This window comes from Chelonia mydas, chromosome 1 (assembly GCF_015237465.2).
Source record: "Chelonia mydas isolate rCheMyd1 chromosome 1, rCheMyd1.pri.v2, whole genome shotgun sequence".
Lineage (NCBI taxonomy): Eukaryota > Metazoa > Chordata > Testudines > Cheloniidae > Chelonia > Chelonia mydas.
In genome coordinates, this window is record NC_057849.1 from 130001480 (window position 1) to 130019772 (window position 18293).

At 40.4% G+C, this 18293-nt stretch overlaps 1 protein-coding gene across 5 annotated transcripts in view; it reads left to right on the forward strand.

The window, feature by feature from the left end:
- SHROOM2 (shroom family member 2) overlaps positions 1–18293 on the forward strand; it is a 186989-nt gene that overhangs the window by 110289 nt on the left and 58407 nt on the right. For 3 of the 5 annotated variants that reach the window (XM_037899962.2, XM_043537796.1, XM_043537797.1), the window contains 2 exons: positions 8773–8904; positions 14750–17390. In XM_037899962.2, the coding sequence (XP_037755890.1) occupies positions 8773–8904; positions 14750–17390 (2773 nt within the window). Of the gene's footprint in view, positions 1–6093; positions 6199–8772; positions 8905–14749; positions 17391–18293 lie in introns of all 5 variants that reach the window. The other 2 variants (XM_043537794.1, XM_043537795.1) reach the window with 1 other exon arrangement.

An 18293-nucleotide genomic window follows, 5' to 3' on the forward strand; every position in this document is an offset into this window, starting at 1 on the left:
AAGACTGTAGGCCTTACTTACTTACAGGATGGAGAACTCTATCCTGGGAAGCAATGACTTTGAAAAAGATTTGGGAGTGCAGGAGTGGATAATTAGCTGAACATGAGCTCCCAGTGCAATGCTGTGGCCAAAAAGGCTAGTACAATCCTTGGATGCATAAAGAGGGGAATCTCAAGTAAGAGTAGAAAGGTTATTTTACCTCAGGATTTGGTACTAGTGTGACCATTGCTGGAACACTTTGTTCAGTTCTGATGTACATTGTTTAAGAAGGATGTTGATAAATTGGAGAGGGTTCAGAGAAGAACCACAAGAATGATCAAAGGATTAGAAAACATGCCTCATGCCTTACAGTGATAGACTCAAGTAGCTTAATCTATTTAGTTTAAGAAATAGAAGGTTAATGGGTGATTTGATTAGAGTCTGTAAATACCTATTTGGGGAACAAATGTTTAATAATAGGCTCTTCAATCAGGTAGAAAAAAAGCATAAACAAGATCCAGTGGCTGGAAGTTGGAGCTAGACAAATTCAGACTGGAAATAAGGCATACATTTTTGCAACAGTTTACCAAGGGTGGTACTGGATTCTCCATCACCGGCAATTTTTAAATAAAGGTTGGATGCTTTTCCAAAAGATATGCTGTAGGAATTATTTTGGGGAAGTTTGATGGTCTGTGTTATTACAGTAGGTCAGATTAGATTATCACAGTAGTCCCCTTTTGGCCTTGGGATCTGTGAATCTCATTTTAAAATTGAAGTAGCACAGGGACAGAATGATGCGGAGGGTCTCAGCAAGACAGTACTGGATGTAAACTAAGAGCCCACACTCTGATTTAACTAAGTTCAGTAGTTTCTGACACTTCAAATATAGCGGCTCTCCTGTTAAACCTGAAAGGAATTGACACACACAACTTCCAGAATTCTCGAATAGTTCCTGACACTCTAAACTGAGTGGTTTTCAAATTTGAGGTTCAAAAATTTTCTGCAGAACCTAAGCTTATTTAAAGATGTTTCTAGCCATTCTCCTTGCAAAGATAAATCTAATTACTACAGCTATTTTAATTGAGAAACTTACTGAATATATAACAGTGGTGGGCAACCGCGGCCACTGGGAGATGTGTGGGGCCATGCCTACAGACGGTCAACTTCCGCAAAATGTCTCATCGCCTGCAATCAGATTACCCTGATGGGCCGCAGGTTGCCCACCCCGATATAGAACATTGAAGAATATGCAGTTCATTATGGCCTGAAACCAGTGCTGATTGAATCCAATTGAAGTCTTTTTTTCATGTACTTAAAATGGCACTGGATCAGGCCTGATGTTTTAAATAGCAATGTGTACATGATGCTTACTAATATATCTATCTGACCATAGACATCTATATTATATATTATATTAACATTCATATGTAGTGAATGTCAGCACCTGTGCTGGCCATATATGACATAATGTACTTTTATTTTAAACAACAAATTGTTATTTATTATAGATTTTCATGAGGGAAGTGTGGTGAAATGGGGCATATAGAATTCCGAGACATGTGGTCATGTGCAGGAAAAGGAGATCTGTTTAGAGTGGCAGATGAAATGAGTGACCTGGTATTGATGTCATGAATGGGAGGAAAAAAGTTAAGAGTCTGCATTAGAAACATACATTGAGCAGGGGCAGTTTGGAATAGGGCTGTACAATATTAAACAGTTAACCGGTAAGCATTAATCTTATCATTAACCCATCCTAACCATTAACCACCAGCCTCAGGCCAGCTGGACAGCCCCAGCCCGACTGGAGAAGTCCTAGCCTCGCCCCCCGGCCAGAGCAGGCCCTGCCCCTCTCCCTTTAATCAGTTAACCAGTTAAACAATATAATTTTAATAGTTTAAACTGTTAACTTTTTAATCAATATTTACATTCCTAGTTTGGAAAGGTAAAGAATATCACTATTGGTTATATTTTGCAGAGGGATAATAGCAGTCAGTCAAATTCTTCCTGTATAAGAATTGTGTTTTCTCTCTTTGATGGTCCATGATGTAATTCCATTGTGCTGGTTTTACTGGAACTGTCACACAGGCAAGGATCTGCTAGAATGGCAAATAATGTGACCCTTTTGAGAGCACACACTTTAGAATATGTTACTGGTGTCTAAAAGCCAGTAGAGGGAGGAATTTCGCTTCAAAAGCTGCTGGAGATCTCTGCCTTGTAACAAAACTGAAAAGAGGGATTATTAAGAATCATGAAAAGTGATGATAATAATAATAATTAAGAAATTAAGAATCATGAAAAGTGATCTTAATAGTATTAATGTCCCCTAATTATTTCCTTGTATGTACTTGTAGATGGTTACAATGACCACTTTTCTGTAACCTGTATGTATTTAGTACTTTAAACTTCTCCTCCTATGTCAAGTTTCTCATTCCTTTTTCTGAGGTGATTAAACTGGGTCTCTTGGGTTTTGGGGTGGGGGTTTGTTTTGTTTTTGTTTTTAATTTCAAATTTTCTCTTATAATACTGTGTGGTTCTCTCCCCCCCCCCACCACACTCCATGAGTTCTTGAAAATGTCTGAACCATTTTTCCATAGGCTTTTCTTAACAAACAAACACCAGAATAATTAGTTTATGGACTGACGACAAACCTGACAAATTTCCGCCAAAATAATTAAAGTTTGGCAACATTATAAGCAGCTGAAGAAGACCTTTTAGAATGCAAATGCTTGTGCAGCCTTAGCTAAAGATATCATTATATGCACTCTACTTGTAACTTATACAGGAATTCCACCTCTTTCTAAAAAAAAAATAAATAAATACGTAAATTAAAAACTAAACAGAGTGTAACTTTGCAGAGAATACAAGATGTTCCCAACTTTCCTTCCCAACTCCATCCACTTCACTACTTCTATGAGAAATCTCCTTTGGAGTGGTAGGATTTTTAAGTTAAAACCCCATAGTAACTGAGTACTCTATCAAACTTTCAGTTCATAAACTTATTCCTGTGCTAGGTTAAAGCTGTGCTGACTCAGTATGGCCAACGTGAGTATGTCAGAACCAGCACTGGAGAAAGGAAACAGTTTGACTGGAGATCTGAACAGTAACCAAATGATTAACTTGAAAAACTTGTCTTTCATTGCTTGATTGACATTTTTAGAAACATTGCATAGTCTGTTTTATATAATTTATTCTTTTTTTAAACTGACGGATTTGCAGCTTCACTTGAATATTACATAGTAAGCATGAGTCAGCAGACAGGCATTAGTTCCTTTGTTGGTTCACACAAGAAGTAGAATAAGGTATTAACGGAAAAATAAATCCTGGTAGTGGCCTTTTAGTTTGGCATAATTAAGTAGTGTGATAGATATATCAATTTCTTACAGTATCTTTAAGATACCTTATTGTATTACATTTGTGTTATTGTGGGCTGGGATTGCATGTAACTTCAATAGCGAGGCGATATGACGGATGTAAGATCTGGGAATTCAAAAGACTGTGTTGAAAACATGCCAGACAGGTATGGACTTTTGGGACAATAAGTGGACTTCTTGAAAAATCGCTAAGAAGAGTTTAATGCACATTCTCCAACTCTGGTTATGCAAAAACCTAGCCTTTTGAAGCTTAGCCCTGAGGAGACGGTCATTGTTTGCTGATTACCTGTTACAGAACACAAAGATCAAAGCCCTAAGCACTATAAAAAACTGGCTGATCTGCCCAATCTTGTTTCTGGATCTAAAACAGATGAAGTGTGGGGAAAACCCATTTGTGGATTTTGAAGGACTAAAACCTAATAGAACCCTAGATTGGAGTTGGGATGACTTCTGGTAAGCTTTTTAGTATGCATGTAGCTGCTTTTATTGTTTAAATATGTTTTCTCAGTAATACCTTTACCCTGAGAATAAATGTGCTTGCTTAAAAGGAGTTGTGTGGTAATTTATAACTAAGTTTGGAAGGATTAGATTTTTATTGGTGTATGTTGATGTAACCATACAAACACAAACTGAAGAAAAAATATTTCCATCAATAAGAATAGAAATGTACAGATAGGCAAAGTAAGAAAAATGCTGCTTGAGAACATATTAGAGTTTGATTTAAGGATATTTACTTTGTATATTTTGACATGTGAGGTTGACAAGCTGTGTTTTAATGGTTATAAAGCTTTAATTTTTTGACTCTCAACATCTGCTGTCAATAATAATTATTGTCTAATCCACCCTGTTGTCTGACCCCCCACACCCATAATTTTGCACAAGTGTGAAAATTAAAATAATTAAAAATTGGAAAAAAATGCTTAAAAAGAAGCATTGATATTATCAGTTGACAAAATCAATCAAATTCTGCCAAGCCTATTTATAATTGTGGACAATACACTGGTCAATAGCGCCCAGAGAGAAAGCAAAGCACATGTTCTGGCCTTTCTAAGCAGTCTGGTTTGCTGGGCATACCACAGTGTAAGGTAGAGAGCAGTGCACCCTTAAAATCCCCAGTCAGGAGGCAATGAGAGAGTGGTGATGGCTGGAAGCCGGAAGCCTAAAGTGGGTGCCTTTGGTGGACCACAGAGGTGCAGTTGCCCTGAAGTTGTGCCAGCTAGTACTAAATGTTTTCTTTGTTTGGGACTCTAAATGTGAAAAGGTGTCTTGCTGAATTTACAACTTGATATTCTGTGGAATTGAGCAAAGGGACAGAACTTAGTTTGGAATAACTTTTTTCAAAAAGTTTTTTTTGTTTTCTTTTCCTTATTCCCCTTTTAATTGAATGTCACCTGACTTAATTTAGAATATATCCAAACTGTAGGGCACTACTTTGGATCTGATTGATAATAGTACTTTACACTGGTGTAATGCCATTGTTTTTTTGCATTTACTGTTGATTAGCTCTCGTCAGATCTGACTCAACCCCCTCAATTTTAATGGACACACTAAAACAACATGTAAATCTAAACCAGAACAAATTTAAATTGTTATCTAAACTCTAAATTGGGAAGTTTAGTCTGAATTCAGACTAATCTGAATTACAGTTTGGATTCAGTAGCCAGATATTGTGCAGATTTTTACTGGTGATGTTTACAAGTAAACCTGCTGGCCCAATTTAGCTAATAATTTTGGTTCTTGGTCTAGGGAATATCTGTTTCTACTGGTATCAGATTTTCAGCAGTAGTGTTTTCTTGGCAACTATCTGAACACTAGTTCTGAATTTCTAAACTCAAAGAGATTTTGAGATTCAAGATGTCTGCCATTCTAATGTCTATGTCCATATTACAACAACCGTGGTGTTGAACAGGCAGATTCTACTCTGAAAGTAGAGTGGAAGAGTTTATTTAAGTGCAGTTCTGTTTTACACATATGTAATTTGAGACTTCCTTCTAATGAAGTAAAAATGTTCATAGTTCATGGGGAAAAGGCTACCCCCTCCCACAAATTAACATGATTTTTCTCTTCCAGTAGTCCTTATAGAAAGCAACAGCTTTCTTTTTAAAGTGCTGTTAGGAAGAGATTCAGTGAAATGCTTTTATTAATGCTTCCATTAACTCTGGAGAGGTTTCCTGGATTGTAGGTTTAGGTGCTCTCATTCTGTCACTCAGAGTTAACACAGCCGCATTGTACTAGCTGGTGTGTTTCCAACAGCTTTAGTTGCCTGCAAAATTTTCCATCTTTTTAATGTGATTTTTAATATCTTCCTTTTTCTTTCCAGTTATCTTAGCTATTTGCACTGAGAGTTTTAGAATTAATTTCATATTACGTTGTGTCTTTTATAGAGAACTTTTTTGGAATATAGGAAGTGGTAAATATAAGACAACTTAACAGTGAAAGGTATAATAATGAAGAAGTGTTGGTGTTTGGCTATTTGTAATATATTGATTCCTAGTCATGCTTTTTGTGAAAGTATACAATAAGATTCTGTCCCCCCAAATAACCCATTATAATGCACTTAGTCTGTTTTATTCATATGGTAATTCACTTAATTACAAGTCCATGGCTAAAAAAAATCTTTTGCAAAACACATGTATGCACACCAATAAAAGATGCAAAACAAAAGCCTAAAGTTCTCCTCCACTCAGTTTGCCTCATATCCCAACTCAGTCCAGTCTATTCCTCTCCTTGCTTGGCTGCTCAGGAAGATGAAAGTGATGGTGGATATTGTAGCACAGAAAATGCCGTCTGAAAATGAGGTTCATGTGGCGAGGAGCTATCTTACGAAGATCTTGAGAAGTTCCATGAGGTACAGTACTGGTATTACAAAGTGCATCATTCCCATTCCTTCTCCTTGGCAGAATCTCTCATTCCTTTTGCCAAACCTAGAGGAAACCAGTGTGAAAGTCCTCTCCTCCCACTTCCATTTCCTCATACACCAAATGTTACCTGTGATGTGGTAGTTTTCTAGTCTTCTGTTTCACTTGTCATGTGTGTTTTAAAAACGTCATTTTCTCGTAATATGGAGACTTTAACTTCTTTGTTGCATTGATGGCAGAACTGAAGCACTAAAGGTATGGTGTCATGAATTTACCTAAAAGACAACTGTAGTTTACTTCTCCAATATCGACAGCACTCGAATAAATTGAGGAAATAAAAAACTCCTGGCTGCTGCTAAATAAAAAACTCCTCCCTCCCTCCCTCCCTCCCTCCCTCATCTCTTCCCAGCGCCTCCTGCACACCGGGGAACAGCTGTTTCCCAGTGTGCAGGAGGAGCTGGGAGGGAGGGGGAGGAGGTGGAATCATGTCCAGGGCTGCCGGCCCTGCTGATCAACCTCTCCCCCTCCCTCCCAGCGCGTCCTGCATGCTGGGGAACAGCTGTTCAGTGGCGTGCAGGAGGCACTGGGAGGAAGAGGGAGGAGCAGGGATGGAGTGCGCTCAGGGGAGGGGGTGGAAAGAAGAGGGACAGGGGTGGGGCAGGAGCAAGAAAAGGTGGGATGGGGGTGGGGCCTTGGGGGAAGGAGTGGAGTGGGGCTGGGGCCTGAGGCTGAGAAGGAGGCTTGGGGGTCCATGAAAAAATTTAAATCAAAATGGAGTTCCTCGGGTTGCTAAAGTTTGAGAACTGCTACTCTAGGAGAATGCCGGATCTGTCCTGAGGTGCGCTGCACAGGACTGAGGTTCTGCTCCTGGGGTGAAGAACTTGAGTCCCACTCCTGGAGCCTGTGTGCAATGACAGTGTGATAGCTCCACTTAACTTACTTTCTTCATGTTGCTTCTGAGACAGAGTGCAGTGAAACTCTACTTGGCATCATGGAAAGAGAATAGACTAGAATGAATTTGCTTCTGTTCATTGCAGCAAATAAAATGTACCAGAAACATACACAAAAGCCTACTGAAGTGCCTAGGATTTCTCATAATCTTAGAGGAGCCCCTGTTGTACTCTGTGGCCCCAGGACCTCTCAGCAGAACTACAGCTGCCTTGTGGAAATACTTTATGTACTGTTATGTGGAGAATATGGGAAGGCAGTTAACCGGAACCTGGCACAACCTTCTGCGTTGCCTGTTGCTACAAATAGTCTCAAAAATGGGATTTTTCTGTGCTGGGGGAGAGGGGCCAGGTTAAATATTTAGCTTTGTTTGTTTTAAAATCTAGTGACTATTTTATAATCCAGTTAAAAGAAAGAGGGTAAATAAGGGAAGGAAAAGATGTCTGTCTGTTAAAGGATCGGACTCAGGAGTTCTGGGTTCTGGATGCAGCTCTGTGACCCTGGATAGGTTACTTATGCTTGCTAGGGAACGTTTTCCAAAGTCCCATTCACTTTCAATGAGGCTTAGGCTTCAAAGTGCTTAAGCCATTTTTGAAAAACGTATGTCGGCTTCTGAGTCACCTAAAGTACTTTTGAAAATTTTATCCGATAATTTTTACCTACTTAAGACTTAATAATAATTTGCACTTCCATTCAAGGACTTTACTACTACTATTATCATTATTATTATTATTTATTATTAATCATTACTTTTTTACATTATTATTATTACTAATCATATTATTATTATTATTTTATTATTAAATAATTGTCAAGCTATAGTGGGGTGAAAGCACTAACGTTGAGATTTACTATTTGGATTGGCAAATAGGGGGTCTCTGGAATTACTTAGGTGAAAAGTTCTGGATTAAAGTTATGCATCTGAACCAATATTTAGGCACCTGCATGAATTATCTGACTTTCAGAGGGGCAGAACACCCACAGTTCCCATTGATTTCTATGGGAACTGCCGGTCTTCAGCATATTTGAAAGGTAAGTGATTTTACTTAGGTGCTAACTTTAGATACACAGCTTTAACCTTTAATTTATTTTGGATGCCCTGAGCCATTTGAATGCTAGAGCAGAACTGGGTTGTGTTAGAAGTCAGGCCTCTGCCACCCTTACAACCTGGGATCGAATAAAACTATTTATGGCTTTGTCCTTCCTCCAGCTCTTAATCTCTCTCCTCCCCACATACACACCTACACAACAAACTTTACAAAGTCTTATTCAAGAGTTGCCATGTTATAAAATGAGACATAAAGTTCACTGGTCCTTTGAATAGTGCAAGGTCAGAATAAATTCTAGGTACTTATTTACCTGTCTTAAAAATACAACCACAAATCTTGCACAGAATTAATGTTTCATTGTCTGCGTGTCCAGTGTTTTGAAGGCAAGTTGGCATCTTTTCAAAACTGGCTTGTAGAGCATTACATAGCACATTGTAATTTAAACTTATTTTGCATCTGTTTTGTCTGTCTCAAGTTAATTAGATTTGGTGCCCAATGTTTTTCACTGCATGTCACCTTATTAGGAGATCTGTATTAAAAGTATGTGCTCTAACTCCTTCATTTCAGAAGAAATGATCTAGCCTGCAGGCCCCACTCCTGGCATGCAACCAAATTCACAGAGAATCAGCCTGAGGCAGCCACGTCACAGCTCTCCTCAACCAATGTCTGCACTTCCTGGCACTCCCGGTATCATGCAAGGTGAGTTTCTGTTTAAGCTGCACGTATCAGGTTCTGACGGTAAGAGAACAATAATGTGCCTCATATTGTTCATAATTTTAAACCGTGAAGATGGAATCTTTCGATTTCATTTATATCGTAATCTATTTTTAAAATGTGAAGATAATATTGAGACTGCCCAATGTATCAACAAGTGGGTGAAGAGCTGCTAGTATTAATTTAATTCAGAAATATATTTAATTATGTATGTATGTAAATGAAAGGCAGCTGAAAGGTATTTTTCTTCTGTGCATTTCTTTTCAACATCCACTTTTTAGTATCATAAATCTTTGTAAGGGCAGGTCGAAGGGTATACTAAATGCATTAATATCTTCAGTACAATGGAAAAATACCAGAGGTATTGTCAGAAAGCAGGATTCTTTGAAAAATAATATAAACTCTCTCTTAGGGGAGACAGAGCATTTTTGTTTTAGACATTAAGATATTGGCTGTTTCATTAGTGAAATTACTTCCCATAATCTGATCTCCACTACGGTACATGTTTAGTGTTTGTTTATAGCAAGAGAGAGGTCAATGACTGTCTCTTTCTATAGTTAAAATACTTACATTTGTTAGGTCTCATTCAACCCTGTAATGGAAATCCTGGCATCCTTGTTTTGGTTGTGAAACTTCTTTCATTTTTTAGTAGAGCGTGATAGGATCTGATTACAGGCCCTTATTAGTTTCCTCCTTATAATAAATTACCAACTAACCTCATGAAAATGTTATTTTCCTCTCAATTTAACTACCATTTGGAGCATAGTTATGCTAGGAATTAGGGGAAATCACTCTGGGATTCATTCCTAAATTACAAATCTGTCTTGGGATTCTGTATTTTATTGCTGCAGATTCTCCATCATAGCTCCCTCCCCCTTACTTTAGGATTTCGTTTTATGAAGCTGTAACTAATTAGATCTTTTAAAAAATTCCCTGCTATTTTTTTAAAAATAGTTTGCATTCAGCCCTTAAAGAATAATACAAATACTAATTTTTATTTAAAGAAAATCCCACACATTTTGATCATCCCCCCACATCTTCACATTGTAACATTTTATTGCGAGAGGGCTTTTATACGTTCTGTTTCTCTACCTCTTGAGTGCTTCCTCTCAGCTTACCTGGTATTATACTGTGTATTTAAATAGCACATGGACAGTATTCCACTTACATTGTTGAATAGCACAGTAGACCACATGCAGCCAGACAAAAATCCAGAAATTCTTACAGCTTTACTTCTGAATTGTGATGTTAGCTATATAGCACTTTAGACTAGAAGTCATTACTACATATTTTGACAGAGATGTTACATTGATATGCTGTCTGCTCATCTCTGTTGGCTACCTAGATGAAACTTAAAGTTCCGTTTCTCAGAGTAGAGAATAATTATTTACAGCCTGGTCTGGAGGGATGCTGAGTACCTGTAGTTCACAACTGAAGGTAGTGGATTCAGATTAGACCCATGAATTGTAAATTAGGATTGAGAGGGATAGTGTCTCTTCTTCATTTTTATCAAGCCAAGCATGCTGTTATCACTGAACAAATAAAAACCAGCACCAGCCCCAATGTCCTGCCATACATTCCTTAACAATTAAAAAGGTTCTAATGTCCAAGGCACTTTCTGTGTGAAACATTGTATTTGCCTAATGTACTACTATCAAGATCTCTCTAATTAATTTGTTAAATGTTTTGAACACTTAGAATATGAAAGTCACCATATAAAGCCATATGTTAGTGTGCCCTATCATTACAAATATTTTTTGCAAAGAAAAAGCAATATAGTTTATATCTTTGTGTGTTTTACATAAGCTGTTTGCGTCCTCATCATCCTGGTTGTATAATTAAACACTGTGTCTTAATTTTATGCCTCTGACCATATTGAGTGAAATGAAAAAAGTTCAAAGGCAATTTTTCTTTTGCCATTGTAGCAACTGCTATGTAGACTGCAGTGCTAGAAAGGGGTGTTCATTTTCATTTCAACTTCTTGACAGAGAAAGGAATTCTGTCGTATCTAAACTATACAAGAATGACCATTAAGCTGATATATAATTTCATTATTAGCTTCCGTGTGTGTGTGTGTGTGTTACAGAAAGTTTGATGGACACTTTATATAGTAGTTATAGAGAAGTGGAACAATGCTGGAATTTCTACCAGGGTGCAGTGCCTGTGTGAGAAATCAATTTCTTTTGTATCAGTCTTTGACTAGCGTTGTCTGATAAGTTTGATGCTCTGCCTCTCTAGATACTGGAAGGAAAAAGGAGCCTTCTTTCTCTCCCCTTCCCTCATGCTGCTCAGCTTCTTCAAGAGGTGGGGTGGTCTTCTGTTCCTCATCCACAGCTTTATTGTTGTTGAAAAGTAGGCTGGATCTCCACTACTGGATACCTCCTCTACTCTCCTGCCTTGTGAGGAGAGGCAGGGAAGATAGTGGCCTCTGCTACTTTATCCTATTCTCCATTTCTTAGGTCATTCTACTCTGTATATAACTTAAGTGCCTGCCTTTGCTGCTGCTCTTAGCTTTCCTAAGCATTTCTACAAATTTGGCATGGTTTTTGACAGTTTCTCTGCTGCTCATGGGATTCTGAGGAGCACTGCTGAATTTGGCTGGAGTCTGGTTAATTTCACTCTGCTATATAGGTGTGTAGGTATAATTGCTCTCCCTTCTGAACTGCTGTAGTGCCTTTCATCCAAGAATCTCAACGTGCTTGATAAGCTTCATAATACATAGAACCATAGAAATGTAGGGCTTGAAGGGACCTTGAAAGGTCATCAAGTCCAGCCCTAGATCATCCTTGACCGGTGTTTGTGCAACCTGTTCTTAAAAACCTCCAATGATGGGGATTCCACAACCTCGCTTAGAAGCCTATTACAGAGTTTAACTATCCTTATAGTTGGGAAGGTTTTTCCCAATACCTAAGCTAAATCTCCCTTACCCATTACTTCTTATCCTACCTTCAGTGGACATGGAGAACAATTGATCACTGTCCTCTTTACAACAGCCCTTAACATATATGAAGACTGTTATCAGGTCGCCCCCTCAGTCTTCTTTCCTCACAACTAAACATGCCCAGTTTTTTAATCCTTTCCTTATAGGTCGGGTTTTCTAAAACTTTTGTCATTTCTGTTGCTCTCCTCTGGAATCTCTTCAATTTGTTCACATCTTTCCTAAAGTGTGGCACCCAGAATTTGACACAGTACTTCAGCTGACACCTCACCAGTGCTGAGTCGAGCAGGACAGTTACCTCATGTCTCGTACATATGACATTTCTGTTAATACACCCCAGAGTGATATTAGCCTTTTTCATACCTGAATCACATTGTTGACTCATATTCAGTTTATGATCTGTTGTAACCCCCAGATCCTTTTGAACAGTTTTACTGTCTAGCCAGTTATTCCCTGTTTTGTAGCTCTACATTTGATTTTTCTTTCCTAAGAATAATACTTCGTGCTTGTCTTTATTGAATTTCATCTTGTTGATTTCAGACCAATTTTCTACCACAGTTGCTATTATTTAATATTTGTATTACAATAGCATCCAACCAGGATTGGGGCTCCACTGTGCTGGGTCTTGTACATACTGTGACAGAGCTCTGTCCTTGCCTCCATGGATCCTGCATTTCCTGGCGGATTTCGCTAGCCTCAGAGTCTCACTGTGACCCTCCACATAACCCTCCTTTCTCTGGAGACAAGGGTCACAGTCTACTGAGCCATTTTCATCATAAGCCAGCAAGGGAGGTGAGGAAAAGTTATCCTTCCTTGCAAAGTCTCTGTTGTCTCCCAGTCCCAGTGATTAATCAGGGGACAAAGGTGGGGTGGCGGGAGAGCCCGGGTCCATCCTCTACTCCGGGCTCCAGCCCAGGGATGCTAATAGTATCAGCTATGGTAGCTGACCTTTTAGAAACATGACATGTACAATTCCCTGGGCTACTTCCCCCACAGCAGCCCTCACTTCCTCAAGCTCCACTTCACCCTTACTTCAGGGCCTCCTTCCTTGTGCCTGATATGGTGTGTCCTACTCAGCCTCTCCAACAGCGCAACTTCCTCCTACAGCTCCTGACATGCACACCCACCTGACTAACTGGGAGGCTTTTAAACTAGTTTCAGCCAGCCCCTGATTGGCTTCAGGTATCCCAATCAACCTAGCATTCTCCCTGCCTTCTGGAAAGTTCTTAATTGGCCCCAGGTGTCTTAATTGACCTGGAGCACCTGCCGTTTCACTTATCCTGGTACCAGGGATTTGTTTAGCCCGGAGCTAATATATCTATCTCCCACTACTTTTCTATAGCCATCTGGCCTTGCCCCGTCACAATACATATATGTAGTTCCTTACAATCTCAAGAAAAGTGATCAATGGATCACAATGGGAGAGATGGATACAATCAAATATATACAGTTTGTTTATATAATTTAAAATTTGCTATTTAAAAAGTCAGCATGGCTTAACTGTCAGTTATCCTTACCTGATCCTCAAAACAGCCATCCTAGATTGGCTTATTTCTTCTCAACATTGTGGCAGAAGGTTGTGTTGGGAAGCAGTTTAAAAGAGGACAGGGTAATGGCCTTACTGATTAATTCAGAGGGGGTGACCCATGTGGAAGAAGGCACAAAGATTGGCCCAACTGTGTCAATGATGCCAGCCTCGTTGGCTGAGTGGTAGAGGCGTGGGAAGCAGTGTGATAAATGATGAGTGGAAAGGTAGGGATGGGCAAAGTTGTGAAGGGCCATGAATGCCATGGAAAAAGCTTGAATTTAGTGTGGGGAAGCAGGGAGAGCTAATATCAGGGGTCAAAGAGGGAGTGATGTGGTTAGAGCAGTGGGCAAGGATGATGGCCTTAATAGCTGTGTTTTGTATGGACCAGAGGTGGGTGTCAGGTAGCCAGAGAAGAGGCGATAACAGTAGCCAGGCTAGCTATGGGCAAAAAGCAATGTTATAAAGGAAGAAGCAGCAAAATTTGGGGGCAATCTAAATGAGCAAGAGAGAGAGGGCAGTGCTGAAGGCCTGAGTGACTGGGAGGATGGTGGTTGTGTTACTAGTGACAGGGAGTGGGGAGAATTTCTGAGGGAGGAAAGGCCAGGAGTTGAGTATTGGCCATGTTAAGCAGAAGTTGATACCAGAGCTCCTGGGAAGAGATGTTGGAGAGCTGCGCTGAGTTGCAGGATGGGATGGAGGGAGTGAAGTAGTGTGATAGATTTGTAAGTTATTAGAAAGTGATGGTAGCTGAAACCTTAATGATGAAAGGGAGAGAGCACACACAGGGTGAGAGCCGTAATAGCGGGATTGCAAGCAGCACATTGTGGTTTGGAAGTGAAGGGTGGGGCAGTGTTTGGAGAAGCAGGTGGGATTAAGGGTGAGGTTTTGTAAAGGAAACGGGCAAGGGTAAGAAAGAGGGAGAAGGAGAGGGCAAGAGTTTAGTAGGGAGGAAATGGGATTGGTGGTGGTATTGGAGATAGAAAGTAAATTGGAAACCTTGGGATTTGGTATTAGGAGATGGGGATGAAGGGAGGGAGATCAGACTTTTCTTTGAATGTCAACATGATCTTACACAAGGAGAAGGGGTGATTCCAGGAGAAGTAGACTTACTTACACTTCATTATTCCTGTTGCTCAGGAAGATAAACTTGAGACGCAGCTGCTGAAGTTCAGTCACTATGTTAATGGTGGAGGAAGGATGAAGCCTTGATTCCGCCTGCTCAAACCACTAGAAGACGTGTGCTCATGTCTCTCTCTGATAATTGCTGTGTGGATGGATAGTACCAAACCCCCATGTAAAATCAGCTTCATTGTTGTAGTTATATTGACTTACTGATGATGGTATTGTATGTTCTTCTGTTATAGCTCCTCCTCTCATGACCTGTCAAACTCATGGGATCAGTCAAATCTGCATCGCACGTCTGAGCGATTCAGTTCCCTGGGAAGTATGGACAGCTGGGACCACACTCTCCAAACATCCCAGTATGGAAGGCTTTCCTCTGCAAAGTCCAACAATAGCATTGATCATGTAGGGAACCAAAGCAAGCGGGATTCTGCCTATGGCTCTTTCTCCACTAGTTCGAGTACCCCTGATCACACTCTGTCCAACGTGGATGCTGCTTCAACGGACAACATGCTGTATAAAGTAGGCCACTGGGACACTGCAAAGCACGGAAACAGCAAGACTGGCCAGTTAGTGAATGATAACAGTGGACTGGAGGACAAACCTGGATACTTGCCACTTCCCATTCAATATGAGACTAGCAAGAGTCCTAGATTGGAGGAACAGCCCGATTCCAAGCTCTCTGGCTCTGGAAGATCAAGTTTTGGACCTATCTGGCATGTTCCTGATAAAAAATCATCCTCCCCGCCGCCACCACCTCCACCTCTTCGAAGTGACAGCTTTGCTATTACCAAAGGCCATGAGAAGGCCCACGGTTCAGTGTACTCAGAGGGTGCCAGCACCCAGCACTTTACAGTTCTGAACCAATCTCAGCACAGGAGGGACTGGAGCTCAGAAACTGCAGAACAACCAAGACGACCTGTTAGGGCTAGTGACAGGAGCACAGATGGAAAGAGGATCAATAATTCCAATTATAAATCTGATATTAGTCTGGACTACAATTTGTCCTCTGCTGGTGATAGGTACAATAATAATTCAGGAAATGCTAACAGACTGCAGTCCTCTTTGTCCAGCACTGATGTTCGGTTTGCACAGCCTGCTTACGGTTACCACCACCAGCGCCAGTACAGTGATGAAAGCACTTTCTTTCACCATGCAAGAGCTTCGACTTCGCCTAAAGAGCAGCGACATATTTCCTCTTACAGTGGCAATAAAGAGCTACCTGCCAACCACTTTCATTGCTATAGTCCAAACCAAGCCAGAATGCTCAAAGCTTCTGCTAATAACGGTGCTGCTGAACAGAAGGTGGACAACACTAGACAGAGTCGTTATTATTGTGTCACAGCAAAACAGCCTGCCCAGGGAAGCTCACGGCCACTACAGCTCAAGGATGAATGTTGGAAACCTGGAATAGGAGCTGATGTTTCCCCTGGACCACATGAAAATCCTGCCATAGTCACGATGGTCCAAAAACCAAAATACTATTTACCGCAACAACCTGTCGAGCCTTTGCTAGAAGAGCGTGAGAAGAGTGGTCACTATGTAATGGACAGTGGAGGGGATGTTAAGTCTTCTGTAGTGGAAGATCCTAAAACAAGTTTCACTGAAAAACCTGGCCAAAAGAAAAACTTTGATGGTAGTTTCGAGGAAAATGGCAATAGCTACAATCAGCAGGAGTGTACAAAGAGCTGTGTCCCTATCACTGAACACAGAGCTGCCCAGAAAGATATCAGGTGGCGACCAGAAGAGAGTAGTAAGATTTCTGCTCAGAAGACCCCAATTTTGCACTCTTTAGCTCAGGAAGGGAAAAAACAGTCTGACAACTGCCTGGAAACTGGAATGGATAGACAGCTCCCGTTTGATACTCATACGGCTAAGCAGGCACGCAGAAGTGATCGCTTTGCAACAACCCTGAGAAACGAGATCCAAATGAGGCGAGCAAAGCTGCAGAAAAGCAAAAGCACCGCTACCTTAATGGGGTCAAGCGAAACAGAAGAGGACACTGAAAACTGGAAACCAGATTCAGTGGAGAACTTAAACACAGCTTCAGAGAGCTCTTTTACCAGTTCCTACACGGATCACTTGAAGGAGGCCCAGGCCAGGGTCCTGAGGGCTACTTCCTTCAAACGGCGGGACTTGGAACCTAGCCCTGCTGATTATCTCCCCAGGTCACCAGAACGGAAGACAAATAATTGCAACTCTTCCTTGTTGGCTTGGGTTTCTGAAGATATGTCAGGTTTTCTTGAGGCTATGCAGGCTAAACCAAACTCATCAGGGAGTGGCACTCATCATATTTCCCGCATTGGAGCTAGGAAGAGGTTCACAGCAGAACAAAAACTGAAGTCTTACTCTGAACCAGAGAAAATGAATGAAGTAGGGGTATCAGAAGATGACTGCCGTCTCTACCGCCGTCCAAATACATCTGAAGAAGCCCTGGGCTCTTTTGCAGATAAGTGGAAGTTCTTTGAAGAAACGAGTAAGCCCACATATCGTAAGTCTGCACAGAAACAAACTCCCTACAGTCTGCCTGAAAGGCCTGATAAAAAAGCTCATGGACATGAGGGTGAGGAGTCGTGGTATCAGAGAAGGGCTCGGGCAGCCTCTTTTGGAATTGAAAGTACACAACCTGAAAAAGATAATGTCCATTACCTTGCTCACAAGTCTGCAGACAAAGTGGTGAAAACTGAACAGTCTCAGAGGTTGGGAACGTTTGCAGAATATCAGGCATCCTGGAAAGAGCAGAGGACACCTCTAGAGCCAAGGAGTTCAGGAAAGTACCATTCAGCTGATAACATCCTTGATGCAAGCCATGAGCAGCATGAGAAACCCCAGTACACACATGAGAGATCCAGGTCGTCTCCTTCTACTGATTTCTACAAACAGGTATGGGGCTTTCGTAATCTCCTCTTACCTTAGAATGGGACAGAGGGGAAAGAAAAATAAATTGTGTGTGTAAGTGTTCAAGTAAGGTCAAAGAACACAAGCAAAGTATTGTTAATTGTATTATTACAGGTAGCTCACACAGAAAGGCTTTACATGAGTGTAGCATTAGTAGTTCAGCATGGAACAAAGTACACTGAGCTAAACAGTTCAGTCACTTTTGTATTGTCACTGGCATGATTGAAGAGAAAATAAACTGGTTAGTTTGATCGTGATGTTAGAATATATAGGCGGACGGATTCGATTTTTATCAGTAAATATATGAAAACGTCAATTTCACCAGATACACGCAAACCAACAAAAAGGATATTTCCATCAATGACCATGGAAATTTAATAGGCAAAGTAAGAAAAATGCTGCTTGAGAACTTTGATTTAAAGTTATTGGTTTTGTATATTTTGACATTTTGATGTTGACAATTTGTGTTTTAATGGTTAAAAACCTTTCGCTTTTTGAATCTCAACATCTATTATCCTTAAATAATAATAATTTGATCCCGATTATTGCTTGACACCCCCATAATTTCCTTCAACTATTAAAATTTAAATAGATAAAAATAGAAAAAAAATGGTTAAAAATAAACATCAATATTATCTATCAAAATTATTGAAAGAATTGAATTCTGCTGAGCCTAACTGTATCTCATACTTTACAATAGGGGTAAGGGGAGGCTGATGGCAATAAACCCTCACCCAACATGAAACCATTGTTCTGCTTCCCTAGCCCCCTTCCCCAGTTCAGATGTCTTCTGGCCCCTTAGAACTCTAAGATGGAAAAGGCACTGCAAGGAGGAACAGTATGCAATCACCCCCCAGGAAAGTGACTTGATTGGTGCGCTACTAGTTC